At 40.9% G+C, this 14,954-nt stretch overlaps 1 protein-coding gene across 4 annotated transcripts in view; it reads left to right on the top strand.

Moving 5' to 3' along the window:
* ska3 (spindle and kinetochore associated complex subunit 3) overlaps positions 1–13,661 on the top strand; it is a 58,545-nt gene extending 44,884 nt beyond the window's left edge. For 3 of the 4 annotated variants that reach the window (XM_060826717.1, XM_060826719.1, XM_060826720.1), the window contains 3 exons: positions 9,319–9,534; positions 11,363–11,490; positions 12,830–13,661. In XM_060826717.1, the coding sequence (XP_060682700.1) occupies positions 9,319–9,534; positions 11,363–11,490; positions 12,830–12,845 (360 nt within the window). In that variant the 3' untranslated portion in view covers positions 12,846–13,661. The remainder of the gene's footprint in view (positions 1–9,318; positions 9,535–11,362; positions 11,491–12,829) is intronic. The other variant, XM_060826721.1, reaches the window with a different exon arrangement.
* Positions 13,662–14,954: the final 1,293 nt, after the last annotated feature.

Genomic DNA, 14,954 nt, shown 5'->3' with positions numbered 1-14,954 from the left:
TAGGAGCTACTAAACTGGAGAAGGTACATAAAAGAGGAGTTGCTGAGAATGGAGAATTAATGGGAAGAGGCTGAGTAGGCTGGGACTTTTTTCACTGGAGCATAAGAGGTCATTGGTGACCTTTTAGAGGTCTTTAAAACCACAAGGAATACAAATAAGGTGAAAAACAGGTGTTGTTTCCGTTGGATGGGGTATTTCAAGACTCGGGCATATTTTTAAGTTGAGAGGAGAGAGATTTTTAAAAAGACATGAGGGGCAATTTCTTTTATACCGTGGTTCATGTGTGAAATGAACTTCCAGGGGAGGTGGTGGATGTGAATACAGTTACAATGTTTAAATGACATTTAGATAGGTACATGAATAAGAAGTGTTTGGAAGCAATGGTGATCTTTGAGAATCATGGGTCCAAAGTTACATTTACCTCCCAAGCTTGCAAATATCTAATTAATCGTCAGATTACTTGTGTTCTATACCAATATGTGTTTTTATATTGAATTGGTATTTAAATCTAAAAACATGTATATTGGAGTGCATCTGGGAAAATTAACAAACAGTGAAATTCACAACTAATCTTGGAGGAGCCTGCTTGGGAGAGGTCACAGCACAGAAACAAATAAGTGAATAGTTTTAAGTGTGACCTTACAGTAGGTCTGCAGTAGTGAATAGAGTGGGTTCTTTCTTGTTTTGTTTTATTGAGGTATGTCTCTTGATTAAACTTTAAAAAAATATAGCCATAAGTATTAAGTCAGCCTGGAGCAATGTTTTGTAGAGGAATAAGACAGTGCTATTTTCTGGGTCTCTAGATTGGAAGAAGCAAAAATGACCTTTAGTAAAGTGATATACTCTCCTTGTCGGATGTGGGAGTTTAGGGAGAGTTTGTGTTACTGAGGATTATATCTGTAATAAATGTTGTTCATTACAAATCCTATCCATTGGTTGGAGACAGTTAGAGGCAATGAGGAATTTACAAGAGCAAGGGGATGTGATGGATAGCAATTATACGAAAGGAGAAAAGTTGCAGATACAGTCACATAGATGTGTTAACTCCAGGAAAGGTAAGAGAGGTAGGCAGGTAGTGCAGGAGTCTTCTGTGGCTATCCCATTTCAAACAAGTATGCTGGTTTGGAAAATATAGGGGATGATGGATTCTCAGGGGAATGTAGCCCAAACAGCCAGGTTTCTGGTATCAAGACTGGCTCTAATGCAATGAGGGGTACGTCAGGTTCCAAGAGATCAATTGTGTTGGAGGACTCTAGTCGGAGACACAGACAGACGTTTCTGTGACCAGCAGCAAAAAAAATCAAATGGTGTGTTGCCTCCTTGGTGCCAGGATCAAGGATGTCTGAGAGGGTGCAGAATGCTCTCAAGGGGGAGAGGGGCCAGCAGGAGGTCATTGTGCACTTTGGAATCAATGACATTGGAAGGGAAAAAGATGAGATTCTGAAGGGAGAATAGAGGGTTAATCAGGAATTTAAAAAGTAGATCCTCGAGATTAGTAATATCTGATTACTCCCGATGCCACAAGCTAGTGAGGGTAAGAATAGTAGGGTATAGCAGACTAATGCATGGCTGAGGAGCTGATGTATAGGAGAAGGATTCACATTTTTCGATCATTGGAATCTCTTCTGGAGTAGAAGTGACCTGTACATGAAGGACTGATTGCACCTGAATTGGAAGGGGACGAATATGCTGGCAGGGAGATTTGCTCGAGCTGCTCGGGAGGATTTAAACTATTACAGTGGAGGATGGGACCCAGGGAGATAGTGAGGAAAGAGATCAATCGGAGACTGTTTCACTCGCTTCTTTTTTTCAACTGTACCAATCAGGGCAGGCAGGGACAAAGCAGAACAATGTAGGACTGATAAATTAAACTGCATTCATTTCAATGCAAGAGATCTAACAGGGAAGGCAGATGAACTCCAGGCATGGTTAGGAATATTGGGACTGGGATCTCAAAGCAATTATAGAAATGTAGCTCGAGGATGGACAGGACTGGCAGCTTAATATTCCAGGATATAAATGCTACAGGAAGGACAGACAGGGAGGCAAGAGAGGAGGGGGAGTGGTGTTTTTGATAAGGGATAGCATTACAGCTGTACTGAGGGAGGATATTCCCAGAAATATATCCAGGGAGGTTACTTGGGTGGAACTGAGAAATAAGAAAGGGATGATCACCTTATTGGGATTGTATTATAGATCCCTAATAGTCAGAGGGAAGTTGAGAAATAGATTTGTCAGGAGATCTATTATCTGTAAGAATAATAGGATGGTTATGGTAGGGGATTTTAACTTTCCAAACACAGACTGGTACTGCCATAGTGTTAAGGGTTTAGGTAAAGGGGAATTTGATAAATATGTACAAGAAGATTTTCTGATTCAATTTGTGGATGTACCTACTAGAGAAGATACTTGACCTATTCTTTGGAAATGAGGCAGGGCAGGTGACTAAGGTGTCAGTGGGGGAGCACTTTGGGTCCAGTGGCCATAGTTCTATTAGTTTTAAAATAGTGGTGGAAAAGGATAGACCAAATGTGAAAGTTGAAGTTCTAAATTGGAGGAAGGCTAATGTTCTTGGTATTAGGCAAGAATTTTCAAAAGCTGATTGGAGGCAGATGTTCGCAGGTAAAGGGACGGCTGGAAAATGGGAAGCCTTCAGAAATGAGATAACGAGAGCCGAGAGACAATGTATTCCTGTTAGGGTGAAAGGGAAGGCCAAATGACTAAAGAAATTGAGGGTTTGGTTAAGAAAAAGAAGATAGCATTTGTCCAGTATAGCCAGGGAAAAATTGGGTGAATCCTTAGATGAATATAAAGGCAGTAGGAGTATACTTGAGAGGGAAATCAGGAGGGCAAAAAGGGGTCATGAGGTAGCTTTGGCAAAAACTGTTTTTACAAATACATTAAGGACAAAAGGGTAACTAGGGAGAGAATAGGGTCCTTCAAAGATCAGCAAGGTTGCCTTTGTGTGGAGTTGCAGGAGATGGGGCAGTTACTAAATGAGTGTTTTGCATCAGTCTTTACTGCGGAAAAGGACATAGAAGATACAGAATGTAGGGAAATAAATGGTGACATCTTGAAAAATGTCCATATTACAGAGTAGGAAGTGCTAGATGTCTTGAAACTCATAAGTGGATAGATCCCCAGGACCTGATCAGGTGTACCTGAGGACTCTGTGGGAAGCTAGAGAAGTGATTGCTGGTCCTCTTGCTGAGATATTTGTATCATCGATAGTCAGTGGTGAAGTGCAGGAAGACTAGAGGTTGGCTAACATGATGCCACTGTTTAAGAAAGTTGGTAAGGACGCAGCAAGATGGTGATAATTACATAGAATAACCAAGGCACACTGGTATTTTTTTCCCATCCCTGGCCAACTTATGTGGTGGAATTATTAGTTTAAAACCTTACAGAACACATTTGTTAATATTTGGCAGTGGGAAGGATGCCAAAGGGAAAAGGAATAAGCAAACAGCAGCAGGGAGGACATTCCCCTGCAGCACCAGGCATACCGGAGACTGCAGCAACAGCAGCCTCTCCTGAACCTCCCAGGGACCTGACAGACTCTCATGAATTAGCTGCAGCAATGGAGAGACTTACCTTGAAAGTTGGGGCTGCAATTGAGGAGAACCGTGGGGAGATTCGTGGCCAGGTCCAACCTATCGCATCCATGCTGCAGAAGCATGAGCAGGAGCTTCGGGAGCGGCTGGAGGAGGTGGAGGGTCGAACTAAGGTCTCGGAAGCTGCAATGGAGACCTCATCCAGTCGGATCCAGGCGCTGGACGAGAGCTGCGGGCCTTGCGAGACCATATCGACGACCTCAAAAATAGAGGTCGGAGGATAAATCTCCGAATTGTTGGGATCCCTGAAGGTGAGAAAGGTGAGCAGCCAGTGAGCTTCTTTGAAAGCTGGCTACCGAAGTTTTTGGGCCTTCACATAGAGTCCAGCAGGCTACTGATTGAAAGAGCTTATCGGGTTACAGTGCACAGGTCAGGGCTGGTGCAGCGCCCCCGCTCGGTCCTAGTGCACTTCCATTCATATAAGGACAAGCCAAAAGTCATAGAAGCTTCCAGATTCCTGGGAAAAGATCTGCAGGCACTGCTGTACAAGGGGCCAAAAATCATGTTTTTCCAGGATTTCTCTGCAGCTGTAATTCGAAAGAGGAAGTCCTTCAATGAAGTTAAAAAGAGGCTGAGGAACCTGGGCATCCAGTACTCCATGAGATACCCCGCAGTGCTCCATTTCAGCCACGAAGACTCAGTTTGTAAATTTGACTCAGTGGATAAAGCTAAAAACTTTGTAGACAGATTGGCCTGAAGAATACAGTTAATGTTTGTTCTCTTTTCTATCTTTCCCCATGTTTTCCCTTCCTTTTTTTAAAATTCCTTTCTTTCTCCCTAATAATTTCCTTTTTGGAAAGGGGGAAAAGACCTTAGAATAAGTTTTTTTTAAAATAACTGGATTTTCTAATGGGAAATTTTGTGGATGTTCTTTGTTGTGTCTCCTTTTTTTTTGTTCTGTTTCTCTTTTAGTCACAAGTAGGGGTGACATGAAGCCAGGAATGGGTGGAGTGCTCATCCTGACTTGGTCTTTTTTTTTTGAGGATCATCTCCTTATTTTTTTTTTCTGGCCTAAGGCTGGGGCACAGTCCGAGTTTGAAGGGGGGATGGTTAGGGTGAGTGCCCCCTATGAGTAAGGGGAAGAATCTTCCATTCAAGGTTTTATAATTGGGCTTTTTTGTAGTTTTTTGGTAGTAATACTTGTTTATAGTTATGATTAGAGTAGTTTTTGTATATATAGTTCTTAGACTCTGAGTCTTTATTTACTTACGCTCGGCGCTTTATAAGCAGGGTTCTCCCTCCCAGGGGTTCAAGGGTCTCTGAAAGGGGATATGGCTAAGTGTCTTATTAAATGATGCACCTGGAACATTAAGGGAAGTCATTCGCCTGTTAAAAGGAAAAAAGTGCTTTCTAGCCTTAAGAGGGAAAAGCTTGATATCGCTTTGTTGCAGGACACCCATCTTGATGGGGAATACCTGAAATTACAACAGGGGGGTTATGACTGGGCATTCTTTTCATCCTTTACTACTAAAAGTAGGGGAGTGGCGGGACTTATTCAGAAAAATCTTCCGTTCACATTATTAGAACAGGTGAAAGATGAGTAGTGACGGTTTGTGATAATTAAAGCCCTGATACATTGGGAGGAGTATGGCATTTTAAATGTCTACTGTCCTCCAGCGCATCCCCTCAAATTTTTGATTAGTGCTTTCTCTAAGTTGAGTGCTTTTGGAACACGGCACATTATTAGAAGGGGGGATTTTAATTGTCTTTTGGATCTGACAGTATCAGGATGCTTCATGGGCCCCCAACAATTTCTTCGCAAGCCAAGCAGGTGGTTGACTTATGCGAGGAGTTGGGGCTGGTGGATATGTGGAGATGTCCCAGCAGGGACTTCACCTTTTTTTCAAACCCACATAAATGTCACACAAGGATTGACTTCTTTCTGGCTCCCTCGGCCCTTCTGGATTCGATTATGGGTTGTAAAATTGGGAATATAGCTATCTCTGATCACGCAGCAGTGTATTTGCAGGTTATGGCCAAGAGTGAGAGGCTAGGTTTGCTGTACTAGCATTTGGACCTTTTTCTCCTGTAAGGATTCCAAATTTGTGGAATACGTTTTGAAGGAGTTTTAGGAATTCTTGACTATCAACTCAGGCACGGCTAGTAGTCCGTCTATGCTATGGGAGACTGCTAAGGCCTTTGCCAGGGGATTAGCTATTTCCTATTTGGCAAGCCAGAAACGACAGAAGGAGGTACAGCAGCATCTACTTGAGACGCGTTTGAAAGCCACTGAGGTGGCACATTTTGCACGGCCTTCGGTGACTAAGCTATAGCGGATCACGGCCCTCCAGGCTGCCTTGAATTCCATACTGACACAAAATGCAAAGAAAGAACTTGCTTTTGCTAGACAAAGGCTGTTTGAATATGGGGATAGGCCAGGGAAGTATTTTGCATACCTGACTTGGAAAAGGCATGCTCCCTAATCAGACAGCGCCGGGCTCCTTACATACGATGCTAAAAAGATTAAATGAAGCGTTTCAGAGCTTTTACTCTGAATTGTATTGTTCTGAAGGTTTCGAGGACAAGACGGCTAAAATGGCAACCTTTTTTAAGAACCTGGACCTCCCAGGGGTAACCTTGGACAGCCCTCTCTTCTTAATGCCCCCTTGACAGTTCAGGAAATACAGAAGGTAGCTAGGTAACTTCAGAGTGGGAAAGTGTCTGGCCCTGATGGTCTTCTGGGTGAGTTTTATAAGGAGTTTATAGGGATTCTGTCAAGGCCAATGTCGGCAATGTACAATCACTCCAATATGCATGAATGCTTACCACCATCTTTTGAGACAAGCTAATATTTCTTTAATTCTTAAGAAGGGGAAGATTCTTGAAGATTGTGCTTCATTCAGGGCCATCTCTATTAAATTCAGATTTCAAGATTCTGTCCAAGATCCTGGCGCTGAGATTGGAAAGGGTGGTGCCTCATATTATTAAAGAGGACTTTATAAGGGGCCATAGGTCCTCTAATAATATTAGAAGATTGCTGAATATGGTCCAAGTTTGTCAGCAAAGATTGATTCAGGGGTTGGTGATTTCCTTAGATGCAGAGAAAGCATTAGACAGGGTGGAAAGACCATATCTTTTTTATGTCTTAGAACAGTTTGGGTTGGGTGATTTTCCTCTGCTCTGCATATTTCCTCTGTGCTGCAGTGTGTGGTGGCTTTTTAAAATGTTCAGATGCAGCTTCATTTGTGGATGTTGGGATGATTGCTTCTGTAGTTCAATACTTGGTCCATATGTGTTGTTTTCCTGTAGACACTAGTTTGAAGTTCCCCATTGGCTGTTTGCTCTACAGTGACATCTAGGAATGGCAGTTTGTTGTTTTCCTCCTCTTTAGTGAATTTTATGCCAGTAAGGGTATTATTGATGGTCTTGAAGGTTACCTCTAATGTGTTTCGTTTAGTGATGATCTCCCATTAACACCCCACTAGCAAAAGAATAGCAGAGCAAAAAGGCCACAGAATGCTTAGAGAAATGATCAATGATGCCCACAACAGAGTCCGTAAATACAACTGGGAAATTTTGCACCAAAAATCTTTACTCGCTCATGGAACAGACCATGAATGGGCATCTCCCCTCCTGACTCATGAAAACCTGTCCACCATGTACAAGGCACAAGTCAGGAATGTGATTGAATACTCCCTACTTGTCTGGATTAGTGAAGCCTCAACACCACCCAGAACAAAGCAGAATGCTTGATTGGCACCACGTGCATAAGCATCCACTCTCTCCACCACTGACCCTCAGTAGCAGCAGTGTGCTATCTATGAGATATACTGCAGGAGTTCACCAAAGATCCTCACACAGCACCTTCCAAACCCACGACCACTTCCATTTAGAAGAACAAGGGCAGTAGATAGATAGGAAAGCCAACTGCTGCAAATGTGTTGCTGGTCAAAGCACAGCAGGCCAGGCAGCATATCAGGAATAGAGAATTCGACGTTTCGAGCATAAGCCCTTCATCAAGAATAAGAGAGAGAGCCAAGCAGGCTAAGATAAAAGGTAGGGAGGAGGGACTAGGGGGAGGGGCGATGGAGGTGGGATAGGTGGAAGGAGGTCAAGGTGAGGGTGATAGGCCGGAGTGGGGTGGGGGCGGAGAGGTCAGGAAGAGGATTGCAGGTTAGGAGGGCGGTGCTGAGTTGAGGGAACCGACTGAGACAAGGTGGGGGGAGGGGAAATGAGGAAACTGAAGAAATCTGAATTCATACCTTGTGGTTGGAGGGTTCCCAGACCCCACCACCAAGGATATATTTCCCTCCCCTCCCCTATCAGCGTTCCGCAAGGACCACTCCCTTCGTGACTCCCTCGTCAGATCCACACCCCCCACCAACCCAACCTCCACCCCCGGCACCTTCCCCTGCAACCGCAGGAAATGTAAAACTTGCGCCCACACCTCCACACTCACTTCCCTCCAAGGCCCCAAGGGATCCTTCCATATCCGCCACAAGTTCACCTGTACCTCCACACACATCATCTATTGCATCCGCTGCACCCGATGTGGCCTCCTCTACATTGGTGAGACAGGCCGCTTACTTGCGGAACGCTTCAGAGAACACCTCCGGGCCGCCCGAACCAACCAACCCAATCACCCCGTGGCTCAACACTTTAACTCTCCCTCCTACTCCACCGAGGACATGCAGGTCCTTGGACTCCTCCACCGGCAGAACACAACAACACGACGGCTGGAGGAGGAGCGCCTCATCTTCTGCCTGGGAACCCTCCAACCACAAGGTATGAATTCAGATTTCTCCAGTTTCCTCATTTCCCCTCCCCCCACCTTGTCTCAGTCGGTTCCCTCAACTCAGCACCGCCCTCCTAACCTGCAATCTCCTTCCTGACCTCTCTGCCCCCACCCCACTCCGGCCTATCACCCTCACCTTGACCTCCTTCCACCTATCCCACCTCCATCGCCCCTCCCCCTAGTCCCTCCTCCCTACCTTTTTATCTTAGCCTGCTTGGCTCTCTCTCTTATTCCTGATGAAGGGCTTATGCTCGAAACGTCGAATTCTCTATTCCTGAGATGCTGCCTGGCCTGCTGTGCTTTGACCAGCAACACATTTGCAGCTGTGATCTCCAGCATCTGCAGACCTCATTTTTTTACTCGAAGATAGGAAAGCCACTCAAGTTACTCATCATTCTGACTTGGAAATATATCACCGTTCCTTCACTGGGTCAAAATCCTGGAATTCTCTTCCTAATGGCATTGTGGGTCCACCTACACCAAGTGGACTGCAGCAGTTCAAGAAGGCAGCTTACCACCACCTTCTCAAGGGCAAGTAGGGACTGGCCATAAATGTTGGCCAGCCAGTGATGCCCACATCTCACAAAATGAATAAATTTTTAAAAAAAACTTAATTCTCTGGTCACCCCACAGTAAAAATATGCTACTCATGAATTCCTATGTGTACTCTTTGGAATTGCCATTATCTTGCTGCTGTAGAAATGTAGAAAAGTGGAATTGAAGAGCGCTTTTTCATCATAGTGGGAAGGAATGACCGTTACCACTAAACTCTTGCACTAAACTCTCAATACAGTCTAGCCAGTAGTGTACAAGCAAAATGCCTTTTTGATTGCCAGAGAGAAGAAAAATAACTTGGAGAGGCATAATCCTTAAAAATGAAAGTAGTTCCTAATAAATAGAATTGGGCATAATGACACTGAATACCTTTCTACAAATACAGTTATATTTTCTTTTTCTGTTTCTCATCAGTGTCAAAATTCTAAGAATGAAAAAACAACTACACCTATAGAGAAAACTTCTTCAGATTTAGAACAGCCTCCACCACCAGCCATTAATTCTATGAATTACCTTATGAATGGATGCAACAAATCACCATCGCCACCACTGATGATAACTGAACATGAAATGCCACAGACACCAAAGGCCCCAAAAATGGCTACACACATTACTGCAGATGTCCTTAAGGTTGGTATTGTTTCTTGTTTAATTTCTACCACCTCAGAATTAAATATAAATCCGTAAGATACAATATTGAAATCATAAAAATAAGTGGGAAGGCAAACAGTGAGGAAGACACTATCTCCAGAGAGATGTAGGTAGGTTGTGAGTGGCAAGGTTCAGCAAATGGAATATAATGTGAAGTTGTGCACTTTCTCAGCAAGAATAGATGAGCTGAATATTATTTAAATTGGTAAGGACTGCAGAAGTTACAGCACAGAGGGATTTGAGGTTTTTCAGTGAGTGTATCACAAAAGATCAGCATTCAAATTTAGCAGGTAATGGGAAAAGCAAATAGAATTTTGGTCATTATTTCAAAAGGAATGAAGTATAAAAATAGGTTTTACTGAAATTAAAGAAGGTACTATTCTGGTCACACCTGGAATACTGTGAGCAATTTTCATCCCCTTTGCCTAAAGAAAGGTGTACTGACATTGGAGGCAGTCCAGAGAAGGTTCACCAGTATGATTCCAAGAGTTTTCTTTGAGTTTGGGTAAGTTGGGCCTGTACTCATTAGAGTTGAGAAGCATAAGAGAAGACCTACTTTAACGTGTCAATTTTGTGATTAACATACAAAGAAACCCTCGTCTGGATACCAACATTTCCCAAGTCCTTAAACTTAAAACCATCGACTTTGCTGTCTTTCCCAGATGGGTAACTTCACATTGATCAGCACTATATTCCACTTTCTGCATAGTTGCCTATTCGATTTATCTACATCTCTTCTTGTAGTCTCTTGGTCTCCTCAGAGCTTTCTTTTTTATCTGACTTTGTGTACTGTATACACGGTGCTTAGTTCAGTCATCCAAGTCATTACTATAAATTTTAAGTGATCGTGGTTCAAGCAGTGATCCTTTTGGTACCTTGCTCGCTACAGCCTGTCATCTTTGTCATCATTATCCAACTCCCCATACCCTTTGATACCAAACGGATCCCGTTTATTCATAATGTTTGCTTTCAATTATTTAATCCTCTATCTAAGCTACTATATTACTGGTATTCCCATGAGCCATAATTTTGGTAATTAATGAATGCTTTTGAAAATTCAAATGTACTAGGAGCATGAAAATGGACATAATAGTTCATTTGTTGAATAAACTGCCAGAGAAAATGGTAGATGTGGGTACAGTTACAACATTTAAAAGACATTTGGATAGGTACATGAATAGGAAATGTTTGGAAGGATACGGGCCAAACACAGGCAAGTGGAAATGGTTTAGTTTGGGAAATTTGATCAGCATGGACTAATTGGAGCGAAGAGTCTTTTCTATGCTGTACAACCCTGTGACATACATGAAAGCACTTTTGTCTGTAGTGAGTAGTAATGGCCTGGACCTTGTTGCCTTCAAGGGTAATACATGCCGAAGCAATGAATGACTTCAAAGGAAAAGCACACTTGATAGAAGTAAGTTTCCAGGGCTCTAGGGATAATGGTGGGACTGATTTGGATTGATCATGCGGAGTTGGTATGAACTTGATAAACCAAATGATCTTTTCCTGTGCTGGTCTAACCCTGATTTTATGACTTCAGAACATTTTACTAAATTAACATTGTATTAAAAACAGGTTATTTATGCCTATTAGATAAACACAAATTATTGGCCCCTATATTAGAAACCTAGAATAGATGCACATGGCTACTTCCTTTGCTTTAAAATTGTGTTTATCATTGATCCATTTGGAGTTTTTTTTTCTGACTTGTCTATGCATTCAAATAATTATAATTTCATTTTTTTATAAATTGCAATTTTCTGATTTATTTTGTCATAATATTCTAATTTAATCTGTATGCCAGATTTTGTTGTCTTATGATGCAAATTTAAGGACTCCGCATGATACAAGGCACAAATATAATAAACACAACTTGACTTCTGTTAACCTAATGGCCCCTGAACTGAGGAGCAACTCTGAAAAAGAAAATGGGTAAGATGTGATCTTTGGTACTTCAACATTTGATATTTAAAATTTCTTTCTAATCTGTAGTGAATAAGGTATAAAATTCCTCACCGTTATTGCAGCTAATGTCATTCACGATCGTGCATTGTAACTTTTCCACTAGAAACCGTTCCACTTCAAAGATGGATCAGTGGAGCACAGGTTACATTTTTGGTTGCAATGCACCCTACATAAGGATTCACCTTTTGACACTATTTCTAGGTTACTCACGAATGAGAAAACATAGAAAAATATGCTTCCGTGGTTCCTGGTTTTGAAAGATATTGCACCAGAATCAGGACCACTTAGATTTCCAGAATATCTGAAGTGAGTGGATGGACCAGCTTGTCTCTGCATTAACATGGACATCTTAATTGCAGAAGTGCTGTATTTTGCACTCTTAAATATCAATACACGTGAACATATAAAGTAGGAACAAGAGTAGGCCACTCAGCCCTTTAAGCATGTTTCATCATTCAATGTGATATAGTTGATTTTATTTTGACCTCACTCCACATTCTTTTATACCCCCAATTACACTCTCATCTTTTGGTTCTATTCATTTAGAATATAACTGGAGAAAGGTTAGATAACAATCAGTTGAAATGGCCTCTTCAGAACTAATGCTGTGGATTTCCCTACTCAAATATTTCAATACCTACTATTTTGTGGTTTTTTTTTTCATTTAGTGTATGGTGTTTTTGCTCATTCTCGTATGTGCATGCTTGCCCACTCTGATCATTCATGTGCTCTCACACTTTTTTTCTTGTTCACTTTGTCTACCATTTGCCCTACTCACTCTTTAAGAATAGGCACCAGGGTGGTAGTCAAATGTATGCAGCATCAAGCATGTCGAAATTTAATCTTCTTCACTCTAAATACCAGATTTTCCAGTTGAGAACTAAGTTCTATTTTATAGCAAATACCTGGAGAAAATTCTAGGTAAAATTAATTTCTATCCTGCACACTAAATAATTGGAATAATCTTCCAAGGAAGCTCTAAATAGAGCAAACATCATTTGAGGTTTATTTGTACAGTATAATCGTGTGCAACAGTGGAAAAAAAGGATCTTCAAAAGATTTCTTCTTGAGTTGCCTTATGAACTGAATTACTATTTTTATTGATTTCTTTTTCACAGTTGCGATCAGAGTATTTCTGTAGGATGATCATGCTGTGGTATAAATGTAAATATATTGTGGTGCCTAATCATTGTATAAAGCAAACAAGTTTTGTGGAACAGTTAACACTAGAATAGCCCATTTATGCAGTACTTCCAGCAATCGCAAAACATTTGGGTTGATGCTTACTCATGTTTTTCCTTTCCAGTTTTTTTGGAGAGTAATATATCCAACTTTGTCCAGTCTCGATGAAAAGAATTTTAAAAGATAAGCTTGGTATTGGAAAGGAAGTGTACGACATTAAACAGCAAATCAGACTGTGAGATGAGACCAAAATATATGAAGTGTTATACAAATGGAGAGATCTGTACAATTGAATTAGTGAGTACAAAGCAACCAAAAATCTCACTGGAGTAAAGTATGCCATGTAAACTGTACTATGGAGGAAAAAAGTGTTGCTGATAGTGTTTCCATTCTTGCATATTAAGGTCAGATTAAAGCTGTAACTGACAATGATTCTTAAAATAAATTGCATTTATATTTGTTTGCTACCTCCTGGAGTAGTGAAATTATTTGGGTGTTTGAAGCCAAGCATTCGTCATATTAAGGTAGAATAAGATGTCGCGTGATGTTGAAAATGTGATTCTGCATTTTAATCAGATTTCTTATGAAATTAGTACTTTCATTATTCACAAAATCTAAGGATGTAGAAGATTTTAATTTAGTTAAGTAACTAGTTTCAGAAGTAGTAGTCAAGAGCAGGAAATTGGAAGGAAAAGTGCTGGAGAAACTCAGCAGGTGTGACCGCGTTTGTGGAGGGAGAAGCAGAGTTACCATTTTGAGGCCAATTTGACTTTTCAGAACTGCTGAACAGTTCCAATGAAGTCTTACCAAATTCAGTTAACTTTTCACCACAGGTGTTGCCAGACTTGTTTGGGGTTTTTTCCAGCATCTTGGTTTTAGTTCCAATCTATTGTACTTTAACTTGAATCCATATATTTTGGACTTTCTTCTAATCTCAACTTGCATGTTTTAATCTTTTCCCTGATGTATTCATAAATAAAATCCTATCAATTAACAAGAGAAGATGTGCCATTTAATTTCAAATTTTTAAACCGCCATTTTATAATGTAAACCTTTACACGCAGATTTTGCATTTCGTGGTGTGGATACTATTTTGTTCATGAATGTCATGTAAACATTTTGTGTTGCAATCAAGACAAATGAATTATGGTTAATTTTATTTTTAATGCATGAAATTCTGGGATGTTTAACAATGATTTATGAATACTTTTTGTGAAAAACCAGTAAAACTATGCCTGATTTTGATATTTGTACATTTGACGGAAGAAATCTTTAATGCTACCAGCAGCTCCTGCTTTGAAGATTGCATTGTTGTTCCCTTGCACATTATTAATACACGTGATGCTTGTTGGTAAGAAGGGCAAAATTGATTTGAGCATGATCATTGACCTTTGCAAACAGTTTCCTAACTTGAACTGAGACAGCTTCAGAGTTTGAGAATTTTGTATGAATATGTGCATTCATGGAAAAATACTACTACGTTGCATGTAGATTATGTCATACAATGTTACAAATGATGATCAAATCCTATGACACTATAGGTAACATATTAGAGTTGTCTGTGACCAGTGTTTTACTTTGTGGCAGATTGGCTAGTGTTAACCCCCTCATTACATAATTTGACCATATGTTTGCTTGTGTTATAGAGTAACATGCCTCTGAAATAGTCTTTTCGATCTAACCCATCCATGCCTGACCAAGTTTCTAATCTAAGTTAGTCCCACGTGCTTGCATTTGGCCCGTAGCCCTCTAAACCTATCCTATTCGTGCACTTGTCTAAATGTCTCTTAAATGTTGTATCTTAGACACAACCTTCCCTCTTAACAAAAATATGCTAACTATCCCCGGTTTAATCTGTGCTTTTCCAATTGTAATCTCAATACTGATTATAGTAATTCACCCACCATAGAGGTCAGATTGACTGGCCTTTAATTATTTGGCCTATCCCTCACAATCATTTTAAATAAGTATACATTTGCAATCCTGTAACTGCCTTGGAAACAATTCATCTGGCTCTGATTATCTACCTTCGAGGAGGTCAGTGCCCTTCTAGTACCTCCCATCATATTTTAATTTAATATTTCGTGCTGCTCCTCTTCAAGTAAAATGTCTGCATCATTGCTTTTTTTTTGAGATGACAAAGATGAAGTACACATAAAAAACCCAAAGTCCAACCATTTCCCTCATACCTTGTTACTCCTAATAAACTAATTAAACATCTTTGGGTTTTCCTTAATTTTACTGATCAA

The sequence above is a fragment of the Hemiscyllium ocellatum genome, chromosome 6 (assembly GCF_020745735.1).
Source record: "Hemiscyllium ocellatum isolate sHemOce1 chromosome 6, sHemOce1.pat.X.cur, whole genome shotgun sequence".
Classification (NCBI taxonomy): Eukaryota; Metazoa; Chordata; class Chondrichthyes; order Orectolobiformes; family Hemiscylliidae; genus Hemiscyllium; species Hemiscyllium ocellatum.
This window is presented reverse-complemented; position numbering and strand designations above follow the sequence as displayed.